Raw genomic sequence first — 27,101 nt, 5'->3', positions numbered from 1 at the left:
CCGTTACAGACTCACGCGCTAAACATAGCCGTTGGGTTGACGACAGCCGTTTATTTAGTTCCCAGGCGCGGGTTTACATGTCCTGATCGCAGTCCAAGTTCACAGCTTAGATTCGGCCGCGCTCTCTTCCTGCTTGATCAGGTCCTTTTTCAGCGGGCCCTAATAAAAGACAAAACGAAGAATATTGTTATTTCATTGTTTTCTTGCGGACAGCATGTGAAATTATGTCTTACACAGGCATGGGCGGGGGGGGGGGGGGCACACAAAAATCCCAAAAACCCAAGTCTTATTTTGCCACCTTAATGCTAGGAGGCACTCTCACTTGTGTAACAGGTGCAGTTACGTTCATGATAATTCGTGGACATTATTGCGTTGCCACCTTGGGACAATGGGCAGGGGGGCGCATTTCTCCTGCCAGCCCCACATGGGGATGAAACTATGAATGAGTTATGATCAGGGTTTGAAGCTTTCGTGACTGCAAGGATTCATACTCTTAGGTTTTTTTCCCGGTAAAGTCACGTAGGTAAAAATAAATAGTAGTAAAAAAACAGATTTCTATTATTTTTTTTTTATTATCATTTTTTATTTTTACCTACGTGACTTTACCGAAAAAACCACAGAGTATGAGTTATGATCAATATTTATGCTTTTGGGTTAAGGCCTCTACCGCCCAACAAAGGGTTAAGCCCTGGCCAGAGTGATGTGCGGTGCGCGCGTGTCTGAGGCCCTCCCGTGCGCCTCACCATGAAAACCTTCTTCTCCTCGGCCGTCTGGAATCTGCCGTAGCCGAACTTGGAGGTGGTGTCGATGAATTTTAGGTCGATCTTCTCCGTGGCGCGACGATGCGTGGGGTGGAGCAGCGACTGCAGCGGTGGAAAGAATTCAACACGAGGCGATCGAAATTGACAACGAGATTCCACGGATACGTCGCTGCACGGTGCATTGGTAACCTTTCCCCCGCAGCTGCACGTGTTTCTCTTCACGATGGTGGCCATTTTTCGATTTAAAGCACTCGTGACTGCAGGAATTCATCTTCTTGGTTCTTTCGGTAAAGTCACGTACCGAAAGAACCAAGAAGATGGTGGCCATGTTCACAAAGAAAAAAAACGAGCAGCACATGCCCGTGGCTGGTTGTGACGATGTGCCGTGCAGGGTTGCCGCCCATGCAGCATTACCGTGGACGAGTAAAACATTTCAGATGGGTCTCCTCCAAAGTTGAAAGCGTTAATGCGTTGTCAGTCTGTCCATCTGTCTACAACAGGGGTACACGATGATGCTCCAAAAGGCGATCGATTTATGCACAAAACTTGAGTCAAAAGTTGCGTCGCTATTCGGGACTTGGTCCTATGGAACACCGGACAAATTCACCAAAGGGTTATTGCCCCAAAACGTGGCGATTCAAAAGCAGTGCTTTAGGATAATCCTTGTCGGCCAATGAGATTGCATCACCCGCCCCCCCCGTCACGCGTCGTGTGACATCATCTCAGGCAGCTCAGATGCTATCGTTGTTATTGCTAACAATACTGTATTGTTTAGTTTTAAATACAGCGTTGTCGTCATTCATACGAATCGGATCTCACAGTCGCTGAGGAACCACAGACGATCGGGAAGACAGCAGCCAGGCGGTGAACCCGCACAAACAATTGCCCAAGCTCAGCAGTCCTCTATATATTAAGATTTTTTTCAGTCAATTTATGATAATTTATAGACGCCAGAGGAAACCAGAGCAAACGGAGAAAACCCCACGGCGGTTAATTAGCCAGTAAACATTGAGCCGATGTGTATCAGCGTTGGGCCGACGTTGGCATGTGGTTGGAACCGTTGGTCCAATGTTGAGCCAACAACGTTGAGCCAACAACGTTGAACCAACATGCCAACTACACGCCAACGTTGGCCCAACGTTGGCATGTTTACTGGGCAAATAGATTCGAGGAAAAAAAACCCACGTCGGAAAATCTTGCAAAATCCATTAATGCGTCTGGTCTCTCGTCCTCATTTAAATTTTCGAACAGCTTGCGCTCGATAATTGTTTTTTTACCCTTTTATCTGGCAACAAAACTGACACCTTTTTTACAAGGAGTCATGTTTGCATAGACCACAATACCTGCAGTCATAATGCAAACAAAAAACATAACTGTGATAATGTATGCACTGTCCTTGAAGTTGATTGGTCCACACCCGAGACAGCTTTCCTTAGAGCCTAGTCTCACATGGGTTGGACCAGATGACGCCAAAAGGCGCACAACTCAAAGACAATGCACCATCAGAGTATGAGAGCTCGGGGTAAGCAATTACACCATTGGAACCTCATTTGCCAGTAAAAAACATATGATAATTGGTTTTTTTACCCTTCTATCTGGCAACAAAACTGACACCTTTTTTTACAAGGAGTCATGTTTGCATATACCACAATACCTGCAGCCATAATGCAAACAAAAAACATAACACTGATAATGTATGCACTGCACTCGATTTGACGCCGCCGTTGTCAAGAGTGCACGACGACATCGAACGCGACCGTGAGAGGCGGTCGCGGCGCCGCGTACCTTGCGGAGCGTGAGGACGCGCTTCTTGGTGCCGACCACGCATCCCTTCACCATCACGAAGTCGTTCTTCACCTCCCCGTAGTGCGGGAAGCCTCCCTGCACGGCGGTCACGGACACCAGAGTCGCGCGATGGCATCGGGCGACACCAAGGCGACCAACCATCGCATGTGTAATAATGAGGAGAGTTTTGATTTAAAGCTTTCGTGACTGCAGGGATTCATCTTCTTGGTTCTTTCGCAAGCAGCCGTCCTCAGGTGAGGACGGCTGCTTGCGTTGTGGCCGGAACGTCGTGAGAATTATTTTATTATGTTTTATTTTTATTATTGTATTACTTCCCTTCTACGTGACTTTACTGAAAGAACCAAAAAAATGAGGAAAGTCTTCTCGAGGCTGGGTATGCTCCCTGTGCCATAAAACTATTACTAAATAAAATATTTTTTATTTTACTAAGTGAGGCCAACTGACCTATATGGCTCTTTTTCAGAAGCGATCTGACGATCACTAATCGTAGCTCAATGAGGTGGCTTATCACGTGCAAATTTACAGCGGACAAATACTCTGAACGCACGTTTCTAAACGTGGAGGGAAAAACCGGAGGGCCCGGAGAAAAATCCACGTGACCACGGGGAGAGAGACACGCAAACTACAAATATACAGCAGGCGTCAGGGTCAGAATTGAACCCACGTCCTCTTGTATACCAGGCGAAGCAATTAACATCTCGCCACCGTGTCTCCTACATGCACACGTGCAGCCCTTACATCAATCCGCTGCTGGATGAGTGCCTCCGCACATCATACGGGTCATGCGAGTTGCCTGCAAATAATTCACGCACGCTGGGCGGTGTGGGTTGGTGACAGCAGGGTGCGTAGACGATCAAGTGTAATACAGTACAACAATGGATTTTGCCGCACTGCAGCGACCCACAATACCCGTACTATGCACGGTGGTCGCCCATCCAAGCACTATCCAGGCTTAAAATCAATCGTGCTTAGCTTCCGAAATCTGACGAGATGGGTTATCATTGCCGATGATCTGGTCGCAGGCAAAAATTGCCGTACTGTTACACAATCAGCGTTGACAATCATTCGGGGACGTTCCAAGAACTTCGGGCTATTCCCACACAGCGATGATAAGGGGCTCAGCTAGAGGAGGTCAATCGAGTCCACCAGTGGAGCCGGCAGCTAGTTGCGAGCCGCCGCACGCACCATGGGGGTGATGCTCTTGTCCGTCATGTCGTAGTTGGTGGACGCGTTGTTCTTCACGATCTTGCCGTCCTGCATGTGGATGCCTCTCCCGATGCGGAACACCTGCGACGGGACACGGTGAGCGTGCGTGAGACCTGCCGCCTCTCTGAAATCCATTCTGACCGGGTCAGCTGTGATGAAGTCGTGAACGTTCTTCGCGTATTGTGGCGGTGGTAGCAATTGTGTCCACATGTCCCTCAATGTCCCTCAATGTCCTAGTCCATGTCCTGGCGTGCCCCAGGTGTCTCTGTACCTTCTTGTTCTTCTCGGTGCGGTGGTGGTAGCCCTTCTGCCCGGCGCGCGCGATGGAGAAGTTGACCCTTGCCGGGTGCCAAGCGCCGATGCAGGCCACCTTGCGCAGGCCCTTGTGCGTCTTCCTCTGCAGCTTCTTGGTGTGCCAACGCGACGTCACACCTGCAGGCCGACAGGCACCGGGCATCAGAAACGGGGTGTCGCAAACGGACTACCGCTCTCAAACAAACAAGCACCACACAGGCCACACCACCGGTAAACTTGGCAATGTTGGGCGAACGTTCCATGTTCACTGGGACACCAGACATCACGCACCAGCTAGCATACAATTAATACATTTATCTGCACATCACATCTCAGAGTGCTTTACATACAATGGCCTGGAACAATGAATACCCAACGCTTAGCGACGACCACGAACCACGCATCACGCACCGACCACCACAAACCATGCACCACACATCCAGCACCCACCACCACGCACAGCACACAGCCCAGCACACAATGGCCACCACGCACAGCACACGCCAAGCACATGGGCACTGCCAACCTGTCTGTTTCTCAGACCCGATTCCCCGTCATAAAATCGCCGCTCACCACGTCGGGACCCCGTCCGCCCCACGTGTGCCCACGCCGAGCGTGGCGTGGGCTCGCGGTGATCACACCTTTGAAGCCACGGCCCTTGGTGACCCCGATGACGTCGATCATCTCGTCCTGTCCGAACACGGAGGTCACGGGCACGGCCTTCTCCAGCTTCTCGCGCGCCCAGTCCACCTTGTCGCTCACCGAGCCGCCGTTCACCTGCACCTCCATCAGGTGTGCCTTCTTCTGCCGCAGCGGCAGAAGTTTCATCTGTGGGGCGAGGAGGGCGGGTGACCCTGAGCGGTGCAACCGAGCGTGCGTATGTGTGGACCCGTGTGCGCGTGTTTATTTCCCAGACGTTTCTGCAAGCGGGTGTCTCAGGCTGGGCGGTAATGGATTGTAAACGTCGTTGCATACGTTGAAAAAATGCCGTGCGACTGTGGTTTTGTGGCCTCCACGTGGTGCCTGTGCGGCTTGCAGGAGGCAGGGCAGCAGGACTGGGAGTTGCTGTCCGCGCTGCATTCCCACGAGACTGCGGTGCCTTTGAGTCCCGACCGAGGGCGGTGGTACGGGTTTCGTCAAGAGAGTGATGATGAACTAACGGCAAACGTTCGCGTGTTGGGGAAGCTCGCGAAGGGTGGGCTCGCGAGCAAAGTGACCCTGGAGAGGGCCCGATCGCGACAGACCTCGGAAGGCACGCCAGGTTCAGATTGCAGCGTGCTTGGATGGGTGACGGCAATGAACAGCTGGTCATAGGCACCCCCAGGGCTTTGCTGCATTGTACGCAGCAGGGGACAGTGCGATTGACACTATTGTTGTCGTACTGTGCTTCAAGCTGCGCGGAGAAGTATGGTCAAACAACTCTTCTCGGTTCTTTCGGTAAAGTCACGTAGAAGGGAAGTAATAAAATAATAAAAATAAAACATAATAAAATAATTCTCACGACGTTTCGGCCACAACGCAAGCACCTGAGGACGGCTGCTTGCGTTGTGGCCGAAACGTCGTGAGAATTATTTTATTATGTTTTATTTGTATTATTGTATTACTTCCCTTCTACGTGACTTTACCGAAAGAACCAAGAAGATGAATCCCTGCAGTCACGAAAGCTTTAAATCGAAATTTATGGTCAATCAAGCACGACGACCCACACAGCACGGGGAGCCTCTCATCCAGCAGTGGATCGGCAACAGCGCTGTACATCTCTACGGACGCGATTGATGGAACTTGGGAAACGTTGCTCTCAACGTTGGTCAAACGGCTGGGCTAACGCTGATCCGACGGTGCAAGTGTTTACTCTTTGGATATTTCGGTAAAGCCACGTAGGTATAGAATAAAATAAATCACGACGCGGTTTCGGGCGCAACACAAGCGTCCGTATGGACTCGTACAGTCACGAAAGCTTCAAATCAAGATCGTTGCAAGTGTCCTGGGTGGGTGGACGCTCCACGCGCTCGGGCACTACCTGCGTGTGGGCGATGACCCGGATGACGCAGCAGTGCTTCTTCATCGTGGCGAAGTCCTTGTCCAGCTGCTTGCGCCCAGCCTCGTCCGTCCACTTCTTACTCGCCTTGGTGAACGCCTTCTTCTTGCACTTGTACCTGTTATGGCATCATGGTCGTCAGCATCATCATCATAAGCGCTGCGTGTTTACCGGGAACAGATCATCGCTATCGCCCCACGGGATCAACAAATGGCCAGCGATTAAACAATTATGGTGAGCATAGCAGCGCTGTGCCTGACTTTGTGTCTCAATAAACATGCAATGTTGGGCCAACGTTGGTGCAATGATCCACGTTTTCTCTGGCTTGTAGCTGTCGCACTGTTTCCTTTAACGTTATGTTATACAGTACACTAAACACGGGGATTGGCTTTAAACGCTGTATCATCTCCTGTAGATGTAGATGCCACTGCTTCTTCATGTTTTGCAGATGTAGATGCCACCACCGCCATCTATTGCATGACAGTTGAACTTACGACTCCCGGTCCGAACAGGCAACTGGACATACGGACAGGTTTGTTCATATCTCTGTACCAGCGAGTTCCGTAAGGTGCTTTGGGGTGTGAGTTCTCGACAGTCGCCTTCGCTCCCTGCCCGTGGGTTCCCTACCAGTTCTTGTAGAAGCGGCGGCGGCACTCATCGCTGAGGTGCTCCGCGAAGATGGTCTTGAGGCCCCTGAGCCCTCGTGGTGTCTGCACGTAGCCCACCATCCCCACCACCACCATCGGAGGTGTCTCGATGATGGTCACCGCCTCCACCTCCTCCCTCTTGCCGATCTCTGCGCGCGGACAAAGGACGCGGGCACGCGGGACGAGGACGTGAGCTCGGCCTCCCAAGAGAGGGACGGTGGCCTGCGACGGGCCTTTCCGTCTGGCGGTTCGCGGGGGCTCCACCTGGTCCGTGAAGGCACTTGGGAGTGGTCCGCGAAGCTCTGAGACAAAATGGCTCACCGGGAGAGTGATACAGACAGGGCTTCATTTCTCGTTGGATATTTTCCGGGGCCGCTGGTTAACTGGAGTATGTCGCACGTGACTTCGTAGCCATGGCCGTAGCGAGAGTTAAACTGGATGTCTTGTACTGGATGTCTTTCCAATTTGGCAAGTCGAACAGACAGACCTGGCTACAATTAAGCCCTGAATACAGATGATTGAGATGAAGGAGTGAAATGTAAGATATAGAGATGAGAGTTGTAGACAAGAGACGTCGATTAATGAGATGAAAGTGAGATAAACAACACAGATGTGAGACGTGACACAGCTATGAACTAGAACCGTAACAGGTGTGAACGGACCTTACGGTGCTCGTGTCACAGTAGCCCATGTGGCTATAGTTGGCACAGCAAGGGGCACAGCTGGTGCATCGGCCAGTCATCTCAGTCAATCCACGGCACCTGGGTCTATCCCGTGACCTCCTGCCAGCGAGCATTCGACACTTCACGTGGGGCCTTAATGTGCACATAGCCTGGCACAAGCGTCGTGATGACGTCACCGTCGCTTAGTGGCGAATGGCGGTAGTTGTTGTGGCTGTAGTAGATTGGCAAAGACACGCCTGTGAACTGTGTCCCTAACACAGGCGTCTCTTTGCCCCATGCGAAGTGTGCGTTAGAACATCAGACCATCAGAGGGGTTGTTCGCGAGAGGGCCGCCATTCGGTCCGCCCAGCTCGCGATGGTAGAACACCACAGACAAGCAGCCCAGACACTGCTGCCGAGAGTTGCCCAACAACCTCTGTGGTCTGCCAGCAGAGGGGGATGCTTGCGACGTACAATCCAAATGGGGTCATTTATCGGCATTCTTTTAGAGCTTGACAAACGTGGATCACGACGACGGCACACAACGGCCTGCGCTCGCGAAAGGCGTCTCGCGATCTCTATAGCGTCCACTGTGAAGCGGATGGCACGTGAGCATCATTATTATTATGGTTCATACGCCGTTTAATCGGGGCGCCTGCTGGATTCGAACCGTGAACCCGCGCAACAAGCGGCAGAGCAGGCTACCGCTAGCCCGGCAAACGGGCCGACGTTGGCATGTGCCCGGAACCGTTGGACCAACGTTGGGCCGAGGTTGGCTCGACGTTGCACGCTTACTGGTGGAACGGCCACGTCGCCAGAGGTGGTGTCGGTGCGGGACTCACTGGATCCAGAGCGGTGAACCTCACGCAGCACGTGCGTCATGCCCGCCTTGTAGCCCAGGAAGGCGGTGAGGTGCACGGGGGCGGCCGGGTCGTCGCGGGGAAAGCTCTTCACCTGCCCGCGGTGGCGCCGCGAGCGCTTGCGCGGGAGGAAGCCCAGGTGGCCATGGCGGGGAGCCGAGAACTTGCGGTGCGACTGCAGGACACAGAGGTGCGGGGCGGTGGGGCGCACAGCACAGACACCAGCGACAGCCGTGCATCGTCAACATCATCATGCACCTCCGATTAGCGCCACCGATTAGCACGGTTGGCTACGTACGGTGCGAAAGAAGTTCAACATACATAATTAACAGCTAAGTTCTATCCATGGCTGGATGAAGGCCTCCCTCCCCATGATGTCGTGACCATCCTTCACAGTCCTGCAATGCACCAGTTGACCTCGCTCCTGCACCTGAGTTGATCTCATTGCCCCTCCATCTCCGTGATGGACGTCCTATCCATGTTCCCTCCCGTGGCTTTCCGTTACGTCGTTAATCTTGTCCACGGGTAGTCAAAGTGTCCTGCCGAAGACCGCGTACATCTCTTGACAGTCAATGGGATGTCGCTAATTTGCTAGCGTGGTCCAATGCACGTGTTACTATTCCTGCCTCAATGTCATGCAAGCATCTCTCCACGCTCCTTGCACTTTTCAGTCTTTGTCCCATTATCTTTGTCCACGTTCGCATGCGTCGGATGCAAACGTTTAAGTTAAGTTTAGTTGCTTAACCATGTGAGAAATAAAGAGACGAGGATAGTGTTAATTTGGGAGCTGTTTTGAATTTCTATCGCTTTAGCATAATACTTAATGAAGAGGGGGGGTGAGGGAGGGGGAAATTACTTGGTTTAATGGTGATGCGGTGCATTTCTCTGCAAGTAATGCTCGAACCGCATTATCACACGGCCACGCGAGAGTGTCTAACGCCACGTTGAGACGGCTCGCATCTTAGCCGCGCTGATCGGGTGTTAGAGGGAACGACGTCCTAGCCGGTGACAAATCCTCCTTCTAAATTTGAGCAAAACGCTCGTTCGCTTCTGTCACTCGCTGTGACAAAGAACATCGCTGCCCCTGGCGTACGATGCCCGCATGTGTTGTGCGTCCCACGTGTTGGTGTGTCGAGTGTGCCTGTGTTAAGTTGGGTACGTTGGGAGCGTCGCGGTTGGTGCCGCTGCGCCATGAAACCTCTGAGCCGAGTTCGATTCCCCGCTCACGGCCAACACCGGTGACCACTATCCGAACGGTTCCCGTGCCTCCCCTAGGTCCACTCGGTTCCAAATGAGAACTTGGTGCGGTCGGGGTGGTGCTGACCTCCCCTACCACCTTGTGTGCCGTGCCGCCCTTCATAGGCGCTCGCTCACAGCGCTTTCCTGAATAGTCTGCTAAAGGCTGTACGGGATATATACATGCGTTCATGGTGTGGATATGACGTGTGCTTACAAGCATGCTCAGCAAACGTTTGCCACTGCGAGCGCCTCTGGCATTGAGAGACGCGACGGGTGTTGAGCACGTGTGTCCATACATGTCCAAAAGGTTCACGCGTTTCACATCGCTGATAGCACTCAGCAAGGTTTCCGTCAGGAATTCGCTGGGCTGCACCATGACACACCACTCAATACTCCGCCATTCGACACGAGGTGACTGTGACGTCATCGCGGCAGCTGTGCCAGGCTAGGTGCACTTTGATGCCACGTGAAGCGTCGAAGGCTCGTCTCGGGACAGACGCAGGTGGTGCCATGGGTTGGCTGACTGAGATGACCGGTAGATGCACCACCAGCTGTACCCCCTACTCTGCCAATTTGCTGCGTTTTATCCGCTGTTGTGAGCGTCGCTCCTCTGCCCTCCGTTGTTCCTGGAGGGCGACTGCCTCCAATTGCCCAGTAGCAGCAGCGTCCTTCACGAGCCTCCCCCACACTCAATACGCACAAACACGCGTGGGCCACTACTGTGCTTGGCTACCCGGGGATTACGCTCACGGCACCAAGCAACAACAACACGCAAAAAAAAACATCTATAAATATCTTACAGACATCTCCATGTAGCCACGCTGCCTGCCTTGCCCTGCCTTTCCACGACCCTCTCTTCTCAGGCGATGGACTCCACAACAGGGCCAGGTCTCGGTCACACAACGAGTTCTCGTGTCTGGGTGTATATCGATCGGGACAGGGATATCCATTGTGCCCCGTGGGTATGTCTGTTTTATAGTTTTCATCGGAGTAAAGACACATTTATTTTTAAATAACTCCGCGTCTGCTATCTGGCTGTTAGCGACACCGGCAGCAGCTGTCGAAGACAAACTGCAGAGTTCATTTTTTTTTTAAAGCGATGTTACTCAGCTTACACGAATACGATTTAGAATCGAAAAACGGCGAGGGTTGGACAACCGTTTGTCAACCCACTGATGGACGAGAGCCTCCCCAACGCTGCGTGGGGTCACGGGGGGCATTTGACCATACTTCACCACGCTGGTCAGTGCAGCTCGGGGAAGGCACTACCGGCCTACACCACGTGGCCCCGAACGAACCGAGTTATTTCTCCGTCTCGTCATTGTAAACCCAGAGAACCTGGGACCGACACACCACGTCCATGAAACCTCTCGTTCTGGCTACTAGTCACGAGCCATCTGAACTCCGGCTTAACCTGCGGCATGGACAATATATGGGGCCAGATATTAAACCGTGGCTGCGAGAGATGGGCAATATCTAAATGACATTAGGTTCGTGATGTTTCAATTGCTTTCTAAATTACACACCATCAATGTACAGTAGTTGGTAATGTCCGTCTACATTACACGCTACACGGTTAATTTGTAATTCGCGTCTACAAAACCGACCATTGCTCCGTGAATTTGTACTTCAATTGAATTCTGCCCATCTCTCCCAGTAGTCGTGAAACACTGGGAGCCGCCGTGTAGTAAAAACGTTCCAGACCGCATCCGTGAGACAGAGATAGAAGCCCGCGACGCAGGCAGAAGAGAAACAGAGAGACGCAGCCAGACGCGTACCATGGTGGCGAGAAGAGCCCTTCTTTAGTCCGTGCGCCTCTCCTTGAGGTGAGCCGCAGAAAAGAGACACTCCGTAGGGTTCGAGCCCGACCCGAACAAGGCACGGCCCCCCTACCACCACCACCCCCTTCACCCAGCGAGGGAGGCGTCTAAATTCTAAATTGGAGCCCGGAGACCCGATCCCTGCCTGGCAAAGCGTGGACGTGCACGACACGGCGTGTATTTATATCTCAACCAAGGGGCCCCCGCCAGCCTCTAAACGCCATCCCGCCCGCCCGCCCGCATCCATCCACCGCTCGGCGGCCGCAGGTGGCGATGATTTCCACCAACCCCCCCACACGCGCGTGGCTGGAGGCCACACGACTCCTCGAGTGGTGGAGCTGCGTCGAGAGTTGTCATTTAGAGCGGCTCGGGTTTCGAGGAGCAGCACGTGAACACGAGTTGGTTTCCATCGAGTGGCGATGATGAAATCAGCACGTGCGCAGGGCTGGTGGATTGCTGCAGTGGCACCGCTGGATTGTGAGAAGTGGCTTACGCTCAGAGAGGTTATCATCCAGCAGTGGATTGATCATGGCTGCTAATGGTGACGACGATGATGTTTGCTGAACCCCGATGGATTCCCTGTGAGATGTAATAGTCGGCAGTGGAAGGGTGACAGGGTAAGTGAAGACATGTGATCGGGAAGTGTAGCAAGGGTTTGAGAACAAGGGGTTGTGGACAGGGGATAGAACAAGAGATAGGGTATTTGGGACAAGTGACAGGAATAGATTCCCGTAGACAGGGGACAGTACAGAGGGGATAGGGAATAGGGGACATGAGATAGGGGATACAGGGTACTGAGGACAGGGAATGAGCCGGAGAAGATTGCAGAGAGGGGGAGTACGAGGGATAGGGGACAGATGTGTGGTTGGGGATATGGATAGAGGGCTGCAAGCTCTTTACAGACGATAACCCTCTTTAGATCACACGGCTAATTTAAGAACACTGAGCCCAAAGCGTGCAAGCTCTAGGCAGATGCACGCCCTGCTTACACTGCATGCCCGGATGGCTACAGGCAGGATGGGCAGGGAGACATGAGGCCAGAACACGGGAACAGACATTCGAAGCAAGTAGACTCGAGAGCATTTAATTTCATTTATTAGGTATAACCCTGTGAGCCATGCGGCTCTTGACTCGGATGCAACCGCAACAAAACAAAAACATGAACAAGAAACATCTTAAAGTGACTAAACGCAACAGAAAAATCCTGGGGACAAGTATAACCCGTAAAAACAAAGTTTTTCACTATAAATCCTTTATATGCGTGGCGGCTAGAGTCCTCTCGTCCTCTGGCTTGAGATGGCTGCCACCTATGGGTCAGATGATTGCATGGCAGCATTAAGCAATTGGTAATTAAATATATTTTTGTCCTAAAAAGTGTAAAATTTTGGAAAAAAATTGCACTAACATTAATTGTCACGCACAACGAGTCTGTGTGGAAAATGTCAGCTCGATTGGATCACGGGAAGTGGGTTCAAAAACGACCGAAAGATTTGCACGGTCCTAAGCAAGCAAGCAAATGAACTTAATATAAAGGATTTAAAAAAAGCAAAGTCTTCCAGAAAAAGCACCGTATTTCAAAGCTGTGTGCAAAAATCCCAGTGGGATGCAAATCAAACAATAACAACCATAAGACAATATAGATTAAAGTGATCAGGCTAACTCTGTACTACAACAAACAAACATGGCTAAACACAAAACGTTTTCAATTCACCAAAATAAAGCTATAAAAACAATGTAACAGTGATCATAGGAACTGTGATTCAAATGTAACAATAAACGATATACATAAACATGTACGACCAAACTTTGCAGCCATAGGTGGCTGCATGAGTCACTCCATAACAGCAGGAGTATCAGTAGCAGTCAAACCATCAGAACAATATTATATCTGAGAGACTCGAGGAGGGACATGACAGCTTAACTAAATAAACTATTTGATATTTTACCAGGTAAGGCCCACTGAGCTGTTTAGCTCTTTTTCAGAAGCGACCTGGCCACAAATGATAGCTCAACGAAGTTTAGATTACTTCGTTGTATTGCAGCGAAGTAATCTAAACGCGTGACTCTCAATGCAGAGATAAAAACCGGAGGACCCGAAGAAAAATCCACGCGACCATGGGCAAGAACATTCAAACTCCAAATATACAGCAGGCGTCAGGGTCGGATATCGAACGCACGACCCTCCTGCATACCAGGCTAGCTAGAGGTATTTAAGACCTCGCCACTAGATAAGAGGACATATGTCAGACAGGAGATGTAGACTCAAAGACGGACAGGACAGACAAGAGGAGAGGCACACCAAAGGAACGATGAGAAGACCGTACACGCAACAGGACAGAGAGACGTACATGAATACAGACGGCACACATGTCAACATACAGGCAGACGGGAGACGGTCCATTTTGCCAATCCACTGCTGGATGGAGGTCTTCCCATGGGGAGGCCATGGGAGCTATTAGACCATATTTCACCAAGATGGTCAGTGCGGGTCGGTGAAGTCGGGGAGCATAGCAGTGCAGCACTACAATGGATATTTATGCACTCTCCTTTGGCGCCCACCACGTAACCGACTGTGCCAATGAAACCCGTAGCACTATTGGAACTTAACTGGGAACAAGCAATGCTACAGTTGCAATAACCCTACTTATCCTCACGAGAGATGTTTTTAGTAGTTTGGCCCAATTCACAGATAATTATTACACACAGTATATATTTTCCACTGCACAACTAAAGCCGTGCCAAGGCACCCGATTGTTTTTCCACTGCAGACGTCGAACCGTGCTGCTAACATCATACACTTTGAACAAGTCGAGAGATGCATGCAGACGACGCGGTCACGCTGTGTGCTCAGCATACTGATGCTTCTTACACGAAATTAACGTCTCATTAGCACCGCCCCTGGCCCTGCTTGGCCCCAAACGTGTTTGTTCCAACCCGAAACTAACCCGCTTTGCGTGGACACCGGCGGGTACCCGCTTAAAGGCGGAACATTTCTTAACGCATCAACAAAAAAAGATTCGAGTTCAGGATGATCTTTCTTGTTCTCCACTGCCACCTATTGTTGAGATTCAGAGCACAAAAAATCAACGCAGACAACAGTAGCAGCAGCAGCCAATCCGTGTACGTGTCCATGGAACGTTGAGTGGTTCTTCGTTAAGTCAGTTGCAACAAAGGGGCCGTCCATAAATGACGTCACGCGATTTTGGACGATTTTTTCCACTCCCCTCCAAAAGCCTCCCTCCTCCACGGATGCGTCACAATCAGTGGAACAAACAACCGGGCGTCCAGAAATAAACACCTCATTGGACACCCAAATATCATCATGGCCATTCCTCCTGGAAGTCGCCGCAAGTTGCCCATCAACCGCATCAGACCATCAAACAGGCCGATGCGCACATACCTTAAAAAATGAACCCCTAAAAACAAGCTCTGCCTCCCACCCCAAAAATAAAACATGCTTCAAATCGATTGAAACTATTATCATTGCAGTGCGTATTTAATGTGCCGCTGCATTCTGATGTTGTAGGAAAAAACATTTATTAAAAAGTGTCTTTAATTAAGTAGAACGTGTTGTCTATATTTATTGAAAGTTGCGCATTTTGATGTGACGTCACATTTCTGAGCCCCCCTCCCCTCGTCACACATCGTCACAAATGTCCCCCTAGGTGCGTGACGTCATTTATGGACGGCCCCATACTCTTTACCCCGTATTCCTATACAGGTAAATTGAGTTTCCAGGTCCATACGGCATACAGCCGTTTCAATACGGGCCAATATGGGACTTTGTAGGATGATCGTTGAAATTTATAAGGACACGGGATGACCAGAAATTGATCTCTAAATGATGTAGGGCACTGATCGCGGGTTTGACAGGTATGCGAACGTATTTCTGCCATACACAGCAATAGAATAGACCCACACTACACTATGGCGATGCCAAAATTTATCTTTAAAAAAAACTCGAAGCCCTATTCGTTGTGGTTTTTAAAATGTAATAAAATATTTAAAAATACATTTTTTTTAAAACACGCTTTAAAGAAATGTACTGTCCGAGCTGCCCCTTCCCCTGCCCCCTTCCCCCATCGCCCCTCCCCTCCTTCCACATGCCCCGCCCCTGGGCGTGGCTCCCCGAGGCTTGCCGTGACGTAAAGGACCACGTGGTGATTTACAGGCAACGTGAGTTGATCGTCAACAATTAGAGCCGTTAAAAAGATTGTTTAAAAATATATTTTAATTTTAATGATAGAATATAGTATTGTCATCAGTGTGACATACCTATACCAAGTTTGCAGTCGATACGACATTGGGAAGACGGTTGAAATTGAGTTACAAGATTTGACGATACGACAACACACAGAGTGAGTTAAATAAAAAAGCGTGTAAAATGTTTTAAATATATATATTTTTAATTGTAATGATAGAATACTGTATAGTCTTGTCATCCGTATGACATAAGTATACCAAGTTTGCAGTCGATAGCACATTGGGAAGTGGGTAAAATTTGAGTTAGAATTTTTTTGGAGGATACAACAGTGAGTTAAATAAAAAAAGCGTGTAAAATGTTTAAAAATATATATTTTAATTTTAATGATATAATATAGTCTTGTCATCAGTATGACACAAGTATACAAAGTTTGCAGTCGATAGCACATTGGGAAGTGGGTAAAATTTGAGTTAGAAGATGGTTTGAGGATAAAATCGTGTAAAATATATATTTGTAAACAAAACCCTTTCATATATATTCAAGATTGTTGTTATTTGTCCTTGTGCGCCACTGCCAACGTAGCAACAGCATCGCCAGATAACTTGTCACGATATATATGAACTGCCAGATGTATCGGCAATGAAACGTCTCTGTTAGATTTTAACGATGCCACGTGCTGACACAAAGCATCTCGTAACACGAGATTATCATCATTAGCGTTGTTGCGTGGGAATAGAAATAACAAACATTGTGTATATCGTATGGACGATTTCTTCTAAATATAGTTATCATTAATGATAAGTTAAAATTCTCTAATATATAACATTTCCTGACAAAATAATCAATTATTTAATCGGTTCGGCAATGGGTTTGTAGAGGCCGGAACTGAGAAGTCGGAACGCACTTTCACGACGCTCGTTGGTTCCGCCCGGAAAGGCGCCGCGAGGGACACGGTCCCCTACCCTCGAGAAACACGGCGGAGTGAGGAGGTGAGGGTTTGTGTGATGATGGACTGAGGTCGGTGAAAGGTGAGGAAGGGTGAGGAGGTGAGGAGAGGTGAGGAAGGGTGAGGAAGGAGGAGAGGTGAGGAAGGGTGAGGAGGTGAGGAGAGCCTCTCGTGTGGGCAGCGTCCCCGCTGGCGGTGCGCGCAATCAGTCGATAGGCGCCACCGGCAACCATCACTCCAGTAGCAACACAGCGCTCCTGTACCAGTAGCAACACGCTACAGTAAAGCTTTGTCAATAGTAGTAGGGTGGTACTGTGTCAATACAAACCCCAACACGTATGTCAATAACACTGTGGCGTTAGAAGGACAACTGTATATCAATGTGTTATTAGTCGGTTAAACACATTCCTGCGGAGGGAGCTGGTAGGAACGTCGGGTTGCTCGGTCAATGGCCTGCAGGGTCAACGGCGGCGTGGTGAATTCCGCAAATATGCCCGACTGTGAGGGCGGGCACAAGCCGGCGTGAGTAGGTTAAACGTTGAGTTTTATAAGGGCACCACGGGGTGACCAGCCCCTCCCCACCCAGCCCCACCCTCCCCACCCATCCAGCCCCTCCCTCCCCACCCACCCAGCCCCTCCCTCCCCACCCACCCAGCCCCTCCCTCCCCACCCAGCCCCTGCCTCCCCACCCACCCAGCCCCTCCCTCCCCACCCAGCCCCTCCCTCCCCACCCAGCCTTTCCCTGCACGACAGACGGACGGACACAATAATCCCCTGTGGGCTGATATAACCAGGAGGTTCCTACCAGTATGAGTCTTTACATGGACGAAACCGGAGCACCCGGAGACAACCACGTGTGTGTGAGCGACACTACCCCACAAAGACGGATCAGATGGGGTCCACATTTGATGTGGCTGCCTTCTAGGAAACCAGAGTATTGACACCTCGATTCCCATTCACTGCCTTCTCCATGGACAAGATTTGTGCAACCCACCAACCCCCATCTCCACAGTGCTGGATTATGAGTGTATGCCACCACTGGCCAGTATGCTGTATTACTCGGTTACTGACCTAAAATGTTACTATTTGTTCCTTTGTTTACTACCTTCACCCACAGTTCATCACAAAGCTACCCCATTGTATCACACACCACGCGAACACTTTGGATGGGTAATGTAGGGTGGTCTCCTTTAACAATAACGTGAATTAACACAGTGTATAAATGCAATAACGTATCATGCTTCACAGCAGCGGAGGACACAAGTTGTGAAACCGTCAGTGGGTAGCGGCGTTTCGACATTAAATTATTTGGCTGGTGATGGACAACACATGTGGAGTGTGCTGCAGTTCAGAACAAGACACTACACATTTCTTTTTAACAATAATCTGGGTCCAGTGAGAATTTTACATATTTTAAATGCACATTCTTGCTATTGCAGCGCAGAGTGGGGATACTTAGTCTGAAAATGTCACACCTCATTAAGTTACTGATAGGGCTATCAATGTGCAGCCACCACCTGGGTCAGTTGGTAAATGTGAGTTGCCGTCACTCTGAGCCTTCATCTTCCCTCTGCTTGCTTCCTTGGGCTCCTGTGTTCTCTTTTCCCAAGCCTCATGACTTCATATTTCCCCATCTTTCTTGGCCTGCCTCGTAGCCTCGGCTCATTCATACAATGGGCAGCACGTATGGAACGTGTCTGAACATTTGTCACAACAGCCTGGCTAACGAGTGCAGTGTGGTGCATAGGAGGACGGGCTGTGTCGAGGCGGCGCGACCGCCCCACCGAGCTGTCGAAGATGAACACCGGCCAGGGCAGTGTGGGCAGTGACCCGGTGATCTTGGCCACGGCCGGCTACGACCACACCATTCGCTTCTGGCAGGCGCACAGCGGCGTGTGCACGCGCACCGTGCAGCACCAGGACTCCGTATCCTCTGCTGCTTTGCCCGTCGGTCTGCTCTCGAGCGAGGTCATCCCATTATTTTAGAAAATGATTTGATGATGCTGCGTTGGCAGCGGTGCACAAGTAACTGTAAGTTAACACATTCATAGATAGGACTGCCTTAAAAGTAAAAATATATAGTAATAGGCAACAATTCGAATAATGGCCCTTTATAGCGCATATACATCCCAATTAATTACCGAGTATTGATTCCTTGCAAAAGGTTTATATTTGGTTCTAGATTTGAAGTTTTCGTGACTGCAAGGATCCATACTCTTTGGTTTTTTCGGTAAAGTCACATAGGTTAAAAAATAAAAAAAAATAAATCACGACGTTTCGGAGGCAACACAAGCTTCCGTGTTTGAACATCTTAACACCTATTTTATTGCCAGAAAGGGTAAAACCTCTCCTTATTGTTTCATACGGGTTATTGATTTATTTTTCGATTTAAAGCTTTCGTGACTGCAGGGATTCATCTTCTTGGTTCTTTCGGTAAAGTCACGTAGAAGGGAAATAATAAAATAATAAAAATAAAACATAAAATACAATTCTCACGACGTTTCGGCCACAACGCAAGCAGCCGTCCTCAGGTGAAGAACAGGTCTGTGGCCGAAACGTCGTGAGAATTGTATTTTATTATGTTTTATTTTTATTATTTTATTATTTCCCTTCTACGTGACTTTACCGAAAGAACCAAGAAGAGGGGTTATTGATGTTCCAAACTGTCACTGGAAGGTGCCTGCTGTACTCCACTGACACAAACTTGAAGTTGCTGCTTAACTTCTCTATTCAGCAAGTGAACGCTTTGGAGATCACACCCGATCGGACACTCATCGCTGCGGCTGGTGAGTAAGATTCAGATTTTCAGAATACGTACATGATGTGCCTTGTCTATTTTAAGGGACAACCTCCCCCCACCCCCAATATGCATGGTGTAAGGCAGGGGTGCGGAACCTCGTTTCATATCGACATGAGGTCTACCGCTTTGAAACAGCCTGCAAAGTATCATTATCCTAAGCTGCAAGCATCTTAGCTGAACTAATTGGGAATACGATGGGAATATGTTATGACCTGGCAGCACTGTATTGTATATATGTATGCTGAACTTCTTTCGCACCGTACATAGCCCACCATGCTTATTGCAGGTGTTCCTAATGTCGGCGCGATCAGTCACTTCTGTCAATGCAAGGGGCACTTCATTCTCGGTCGGCACGCACGTTATTCTTCACGTTATTATTGGACAGTGCTAAGGTGTACAGAATGGTAATGTGTGCTTGCCTGCCAAGGGTGTTAGAAATCACGCTGCGCTACGATCCTGACGACCTGGGTTCGATTCCTGCTCATGGCCAAAACCAGTGACGATTCTCTGAACTGATCCTGGGCCTCCTCTAGGTCGACTCAGCCTCAAATGAGTACCTGGTGTGGTGTGTAAACGTCGCACTAGGCAGACAAAGGTGGCCGTGCGTGGTGTTAGCCACCGACCCCTGTTGTGTGCCGTGCTGGCCTTCATAGGTTCTCGCGAACAGCACTTGCCCCAACAGTCTGCTAAGGCTATACGGGGTGGATCTTTGTCTTTGCAGGATATCAGCACATCCGCATGTACGACCTCAACTCTAACAACCCCAACCCCGTCATCAGCTACGACGGAATCAGCAAGAACGTCTCTTCCGTCGGGTTCCATGAGGACGGGCGCTGGATGTACACGGGCGGCGAGGACTGTATGACGCGCATTTGGGATCTCAGGTCTGTGCGTGCTGTTAGAATCCTGTTGAGAGGTGTTAATTTTCATTTGAAATTCTCACAGGCAGTTGCGCATCGCTCTGTGTTGCGTGGATAGCCAAGATTTGGAAGTAGGCTATATTTCAGAAATGCTTTCGAGATCTTCAATATTGGTTCTCATCCATACAAGCAACGTTTCACGTGCCTCTGTTGTGGAGGTCTTTTATCACGTGGCAGTCAACCCGAAACATTTTTAGTCTACGGAGCTGGAACAAACTGAAATTATGTGAAAATGTGCCCATGCCTGGGGAAACCAAAGCTGCAGTTATCTGGCCAAGTCTTCGCACTTCTGTCCAACACGTGACAACAGTGAAAGCTATATGTTTAAGCACTCGTTGGTCACCAACCTAAGACCATGAACTCACTTCACTTGAGAACCCAGATTAACCATGGGGAGCTGCCAGGTGCCACCTCCGTGTTCCAACACAGCTAATACCCGAGCCACCTGGGTCCTTCAGGTCTATGAGCAGCCCTATCACATATATGTGGACCCTGGCATTGTAGCCTGGCAACATTGCTGGTTGAAATAATAAACAGCGCCTACCTAGCCCGTCTAAAGAAGATGTGTGCTTGCTTCGCGTAACATGGTGTTGTGTTGGTGCGATTATAGTGTGTATGTCTGTGCCTAAACTGATGCAGGTCCAGAAATCTGCAGTGTCAGAGGATTTTGCAAGTCAATGCCCCAATCAACTGTGTTTTTCTGCATCCCAACCAGGTAATCCCACCCTGCAAAGCAATACATGGAAACTGGAAGGATTTATTTTGACAGTCAGTATCTTGTAATGCTCTTGTGTTATTACTGCGTGCAATGGCGGAGCCAGGGTTTTCAGGTAGGGGGGCAACCTCTCCAGCAATGAAAAATGATAGGCGTTGTTAGTAAGTAAGGACTTGTCCCTCGATTTTTATTCGACGCGTGTGCGGCGATGGCGCAGCCATCGATCGAGGGTCGAATTCGAACCGTGTTGTGTGATCGGCATCGCGCTCGCTGAAGGTGAATGCCTTCAGGGAAGTCGTGCACTGTATACGCAACTGCGCACAATTCTGTGAGTCACTTATAACTGCTTTGCCGTTACTTATTGCTAATAATGTACTCAGACTATTGTCCTATCATCTCATAGAGTCCCTGGCACTTAATAATATGCTACACAGTGGCAGTGGGGGTCGCAAAATGCCGATTTATTACTAATAAACCCCAATGATCCGATCGAAATCCCTAATCATTGGGGGGGCACGTGCCACCCCACGCCCCCCCACTGGCTCAGCCAGTGACTGCATGTGTAGTGACTGACTCGGAGACACGAGGAGTAGGAGGCACTCTACTTTTTTAACAGCCTTCTCAGTCCTCAAAAGTAACTACAGCTCCCAGTCAGGACAGCTGGCAGACTGCCTGACTGACGACGCCGAGATGGTGAAGACGCAGACGGCAGTGAAGACTCCAGCAGCACGACGAGGGGATCCCACTCACGGCGACAGCCCCGAGCCTTTGCTGGGGTCCCCTTTTATCCTCCCAGCGTGGCCTCGCTCCGCCCCAGCCACGCCCCCCTTCCAGAACCTACTAGCGGGTTCCCAGGCTTCTCTCCCGTGCCCCCTCTGTACTCTTTCCCTTACATCCCTCTCTCTGGTTTATCACGTGACCTGCTGTCAGTCAGGGCTGCTGCAACTGCAGATCCTCTTCTCTGTCAGCAACCAGCGCTACGCTACGTAGTGACCCATTCTATGTCACTACACATGCATCATGTATTGCCTGTGCAGCTATGTGAACACTTTTTGCCATGTGGGTTTGCATTCACCAGCCACGCCTAGTCAGACTTGCTGTATGTGTGTGCAGTGGTTCATTTAATGCACTATCCTACAAATCTGTCGAACACAGTTCAGTTCCCTGCCACAGCAAACATCAGCGGCAAATATTTAAACCTGTCTTGGGCCTCCACGAGGTTGACTTAGCCTTAAATGCGCACTTAGTACTTGGAGAGACAAAGTCAGCCAGGTGGGGTGCTGGCCACACCAGCCCACAATGTACCATGCCAGCCTTAATGCCGGCCGCTGCATTTATACGATGGCGACTGCCGGGCAAGTGCGAAAAGATTGCGTGGAATGTTGAAGGGTTTTCATATGACTGACGAGACCAATCCTGACTGCACAGCACGGACTCCGGGGGTGTGTGTGTGTGTATCGCTATGAGTAACACAATGCATACATGGACTTAAGTCTCGCATGGCGTCCTCGGTCGGGTGTTTTCTACAGAGTCGATTCTGCATGGTTTCCTGCATGCATTTGGATTCTAAAGTTACCACACCAGCCTGTACGAAAGTGCTCACTTAGAGCACTTTCCGCACCAGTCTGCAACAGCCTGACGGAGGGGTGGTTTGTCTTCTTTCAGGCCGAACTCATCGTGGCCGATCAGAGCGGCGCCATCCACATCTGGGACCTCAAGACGGACCAGAACGAGCAGCTGATCCCCGAGCAGGACGTGGCCATGAACTGCGTGCACATCGACCCCGACGCCAGCTACATGGCAGCTGTCAACAGCACGGTACGGAGGCAGATCTCGTCTTGGTGGGCCCTGGTCACTCTTGCAAAAATCAAACAGCCAATGTAAAATCACATACTCGTGGACGCACGTTCCCAAACCTGCTGGCTAGAAATAAATATATTTATCAAAGCTGCCATCGTGTATCTTAACGTTGCATCACTAACATTTGTAGGATCCACACAACTCTGAAAATGCATTGGTAATGCTGTGTAGAAAATTTTTATCGTAAAATAATGTACGCTGAAGTTCTTTCGCACCGTACATAGCCCACCATGCTTATTGCAGGTGTTCCTAATGTCGGCGCGATCAGTCACTTCTGTCAATGCAAGGGGCACTTCATACTCGGTCGGCACGCACGTTATTCTTCACGTTATTATTGGATAGTGCTAAGGTGTACAGAATGGTAATGAGTGCTTGCCTGCCAAGGGTGTTAGAAAGTACGCTGCGCTACGATCCTGACGACCTGGGTTTAACGACCCTTCGCTTTGCACACCTGTGACACCAGGGCCAGTGTTATGTGTGGAACCTGACAGGAGGAGTGCGAGAGCAGCCCACACACCTCATCCCCAAGTTCAAGATTAGTGCTCACAAGACCTACGCCCTCAAGTGCCGGTTCAGCCCAGACTCCACGTGAGTCACAGTGCCAGTGCGCAACATCGTGCGTTACGCTCATGGGGTTTACAGCTGGGGGTTGTCCCATTATTTGAGAAATTGATTACTCTTTCGGCTGTCGCTTGGATTGCTCGACTAATTGGACAGCACGAAAATATTCACATCTGCTGCCACGTGTGCCGCTGGATAGGAGGTGACGGGCGAGGCTTGGTGATGTCGTTGGCAAAATCAGCCTTGCCACGCTGAGTGTGGCTTATAGGGGATGGGGTTTCCTACCTTGAGAACGCAGCGGTTGGCCTCCTTTTTTTTAAAGGGGCCAGAGTAATCTGCCACAGAGAAGTCGTCAGTATCCTCGAGAAGGGCGCATGAACTCCCTCTTGCGGAGACCCTGCCGCCAGCAGTGGTGTGAGAGAGTCAATTTCAGGGATGCCCCTTTACCTTATTACATTTTAACAATGTATTAATTGGGCAAAATTGGAGGGACGATTAACAACAATTTTAAGGTCACTCTGGTTCTTTCGGTAAAGTCACGTGGAAAGAAAAGAATAATTAAATAATAGCATACGACGTTTCGATTGCAACACAAGTAATCGTCATCAGGTGCAAATGAAAGAGAAAACAAACATAGTAAACTTAGAAATATAATGCAATACAACACAGAGAGTCGGCTAACATAACAGTCAACACCCTACCTGGTTGCTCCAAAGCTCCAAATCAAGTTTGAATTTTAAGGTCATCGGATTATCATGGGAGAGGATGGTGCGTTCCTGAAAGGTGCGACAACAAAGATGGAAACGACGTCAAAGCATTTTTCCCCACGAGAGCTAAACAATGACACAACGAAGGGTATGGCGAAGCTGTGTGTTAATGCGCACATCTTCATCCTGGACGTACCCACAACATTACATTGAATTACTAAAAATACTGTACTCAACACGAGTGTACAGCAGTAAACTTTAACACATTACACAGGGTAGAATAAGATACAGTACACTTTCTAGATTTGAAGCTTTCGTGACTGCAAGGATTCATACTCTTAGGTTTTTTCGGTAAAGTCACGTAGGTAAAAAATAAAAATAATAATAGAAATAAAATAATAATAAATGAAAATAAATCAATTAAATCACGACGTTTCGGAGGCAACACAAGTCTCTGTCTTCAGGTGGGACCGTCACAGCTAAATTTACTGTATCACTTTACCGAAAAAACCTAAGAGTATACAGTACACTATAAAATGAAATCAGAAAGATACAGTCCATAAATAATGTAGTGTACTCTACAGTACGTTTTTTTATACGACAGATACGAAAAAGGACGGATGCTTTCGGGATGTGTCGGTTGAGGCGACGGAAATCAGGTAGCAGTAATAATAAAGCGTAAAAGGGGGGACATAAATCCGGGTAGTCCTGTTTAAGGGACTTGACTTAATCCACCAATTGTCCCAACTCGTGATCTCTGCGGATGCGTTTGGGGGACGGATTGACATGGTAACAAGCGGTTGCTTTCCCCCGCTGTGCGATCGCAGGCTCCTAGCCACGTGCTCGTCGGACCAGACGTGCACGATTTGGCGCACAGCGAACTTCACGATGCTCACGGAGCTCAGCATCCGCAGCAGTAACCCGGCCGAGAGCTCCCGTGGATGGATGTGGGACTGCGCCTTCTCCGGGGATTCACAGTACATGGTCACCGGTGTGTGCCGCTGGGCTTCAAGAGTCGTGGGGCGAAATACAAAAAGCCTCATACATTCCACATAAATTCCAGCTCTCTGCTTTGGAGATTACAGATTGTGTTTATGTGACGAACACAGTTCAAACTTATTGCATTTTAAACATCTCTTTTCCTGTTATCCCCAAACATAATCCCGATGGCACTATCAGTGTCATGTTACAAGACTAAAAATGCATTTGGATCCGTCCGGTGCGATGTGACTCTCAGTAAACGGCTCACGAAAGTGAATATTACAGAACTGCTTCTGAGATTCCTTCAACTGACATTAGGAGACAGCACTTTCCTGCCCACCCTGCTGCAGGCAATATTGTTCATCACTTGACAGTCAAACCGATGTTCATTTTCAGAGCTGGAATTTAGGCAAATTTAAGTGTGAAACCAAATTTGATGAGATGACTCGTTTTGTGCCGCCGTTGCTGACTGTGCTTGAGACCCAGTTTGATCACCATTGGTTGTCTGGATTCAAACCCATAATGTCAACATTGCCAGCTCAGTGTTCAGACCTCTGAGCAACAAGGGCATCTCCACACTGAATACATTTCAAAATATCCAGCCATTACAAGATTTTTCACCGATTAAAAGTCACCCAGAATCGAACATCCTGTGTTAAAAAAAGAGCCTCGATGAATACCCGGTGTTCACCTTGAACGTGGCACAGCAAACGGTTGCGTGGACTTGGCGACGTCTCCGCTCACAGTCTCTGTGCCCGTCGCGTGTCGCGTGCAGCATCGTCGGACAACACGGCGCGGCTGTGGAGTGTGGAGACGGGCGAGATAAAGCGCGAGTACACGGGCCACCAGAAGGCAGTCGTGTGCCTCGCCTTCAACGACAGCGTCATCGCCTGATTGGCCATGTCGTCCCCTGAGCCTGGCCGGAGGAGGCCATCCGGGGGGGCCAACCTGTTCAGCAGCCCTTCTACGTCTCAAAGCCACCAACAGCAGACGCAGGGTCGCAACGAGCTGTGCGTGAACATTGCATTTTGCTTCACGGTGTTCGTCAACTTGTCGGTCTATATGTCCACATTAGTTGAGCAGGAAATGGCGGCATCGGTTAATGTCCGGTAGATAGCTTAAATTTTACATTTTTAGAGGTCACGGTGGTTCACGAATGTATGGTCAATGGTGCGGTCGGTATTTCTTCAATCGTGTGGGGGGGCTGCAATATTCCACCTGTGCAGGTAGTGGGTGGATCTGCCATGAGTAGTGCAAAATAAATGATTATGTGTTTAGATACAAACAAGTCTGTGCAACATGAACTACCCTTTTTCGCGAGACGTATGTAGTCCGCCGTGTGGGTTTGCTTCGCAGCGGGACACTGTCGTAATAAAATTAGCACATGTAAGTAGTTGACGGCGTGAGGCAGGCAAGTGAAAGTTTCATTCACAATAAATGTCCATTCCCTTTTGTGTGCTTTTCCCGTCCGTTGCGATGCGCGAGAGAATTTTGGCGGCTTCAGGGTATATTCCACACACCGCACATTACTCACGCGAGGGCTGAAGTGGGCATATATTTCAACACACCGGTGGGCTAAAGCAGTGAACTATTTGTCATTTGTCAACGTGACACTTTTTTACTGATTGGCCGTGTCGGGTGGTGGAGGGTTACGACACATAAATAACGCGATCTAAACCCAAAAACGTTGATTATGAATATATTTCTTATTCGTGATGCCGTCATGCAAAACAACACGCGTTGTAATTTTCTACCATGTTCTGTTTCCGGAGCACGATGATGGTGGAGTAGAAGGTAGCTAAGTTATTTAACCAGATAAGGCTCACTGAGCTTAATAGCTCTTTGTCAGAAGCGACCTTGGCACAAATAATAGCTCAACGAAGAGGCTTATCGTGTGTCAAAATGTGGAGGGGAAAAAGCGGAGAACTCGGAGAACTATCCACGCAACCACGGGGAGAACATGCAAACACCAAATATACATCTTCTTGGTTCTTTCGGTAAAGTCACGTAGAAGGGAAATAATAAAAATAAAACAAAATACAATTCCCACGACGTTTCGGCCACAACGCAAGCA

At 49.5% G+C, this 27,101-nt stretch overlaps 2 protein-coding genes across 4 annotated transcripts; one reads left to right on the top strand and one right to left on the bottom strand.

Annotated features, from left to right (window-relative positions):
- Window positions 1-31: 31 nt before the first annotated feature.
- LOC133353616 (large ribosomal subunit protein uL3-like) lies at window positions 32-11,466 on the bottom strand. The gene is made up of 10 exons (XM_061569999.1): window positions 11,292-11,466; window positions 8,257-8,449; window positions 6,733-6,901; window positions 6,088-6,223; window positions 4,709-4,895; window positions 4,045-4,205; window positions 3,753-3,854; window positions 2,547-2,642; window positions 744-863; window positions 32-159 (listed from the first exon to the last, which is right to left on the bottom strand). Exons 1-10 carry the CDS (start codon window positions 11,292-11,294, stop codon window positions 100-102), a joined length of 1,227 nt encoding a protein of 408 aa, XP_061425983.1. The 5' UTR covers window positions 11,295-11,466; the 3' UTR covers window positions 32-99.
- A 4,957-nt stretch (window positions 11,467-16,423) lies between these two features.
- On the top strand, window positions 16,424-26,479 carry MLST8 (MTOR associated protein, LST8 homolog). Of its 3 annotated transcripts, none has more exons than XM_061570003.1 (9): window positions 16,424-16,526; window positions 18,231-18,409; window positions 19,218-19,269; window positions 20,005-20,167; window positions 20,843-20,918; window positions 22,584-22,736; window positions 23,242-23,366; window positions 24,874-25,037; window positions 25,803-26,479. In XM_061570003.1, exons 2-9 carry the CDS (start codon window positions 18,281-18,283, stop codon window positions 25,919-25,921), a joined length of 981 nt encoding a protein of 326 aa, XP_061425987.1. In that variant the 5' UTR covers window positions 16,424-16,526; window positions 18,231-18,280; the 3' UTR covers window positions 25,922-26,479. The 3 variants fall into 3 exon arrangements, with proteins under 3 accessions (XP_061425987.1, XP_061425989.1, XP_061425986.1); XM_061570005.1 differs by having other exon boundaries at window positions 16,470-16,526; window positions 18,219-18,409; XM_061570002.1 differs by lacking the exon at window positions 16,424-16,526 and adding an exon at window positions 16,541-16,565.
- Window positions 26,480-27,101: the final 622 nt, after the last annotated feature.

Source organism: Lethenteron reissneri, chromosome 44, assembly GCF_015708825.2.
Source record: "Lethenteron reissneri isolate LAM-NWPU_2019-01 chromosome 44, ASM1570882v1, whole genome shotgun sequence".
NCBI lineage: Eukaryota > Metazoa > Chordata > Hyperoartia > Petromyzontiformes > Petromyzontidae > Lethenteron > Lethenteron reissneri.
The sequence above is the reverse complement of the archived record's forward strand: the minus strand, read 5'-3'. Positions and strand labels throughout refer to the sequence as shown.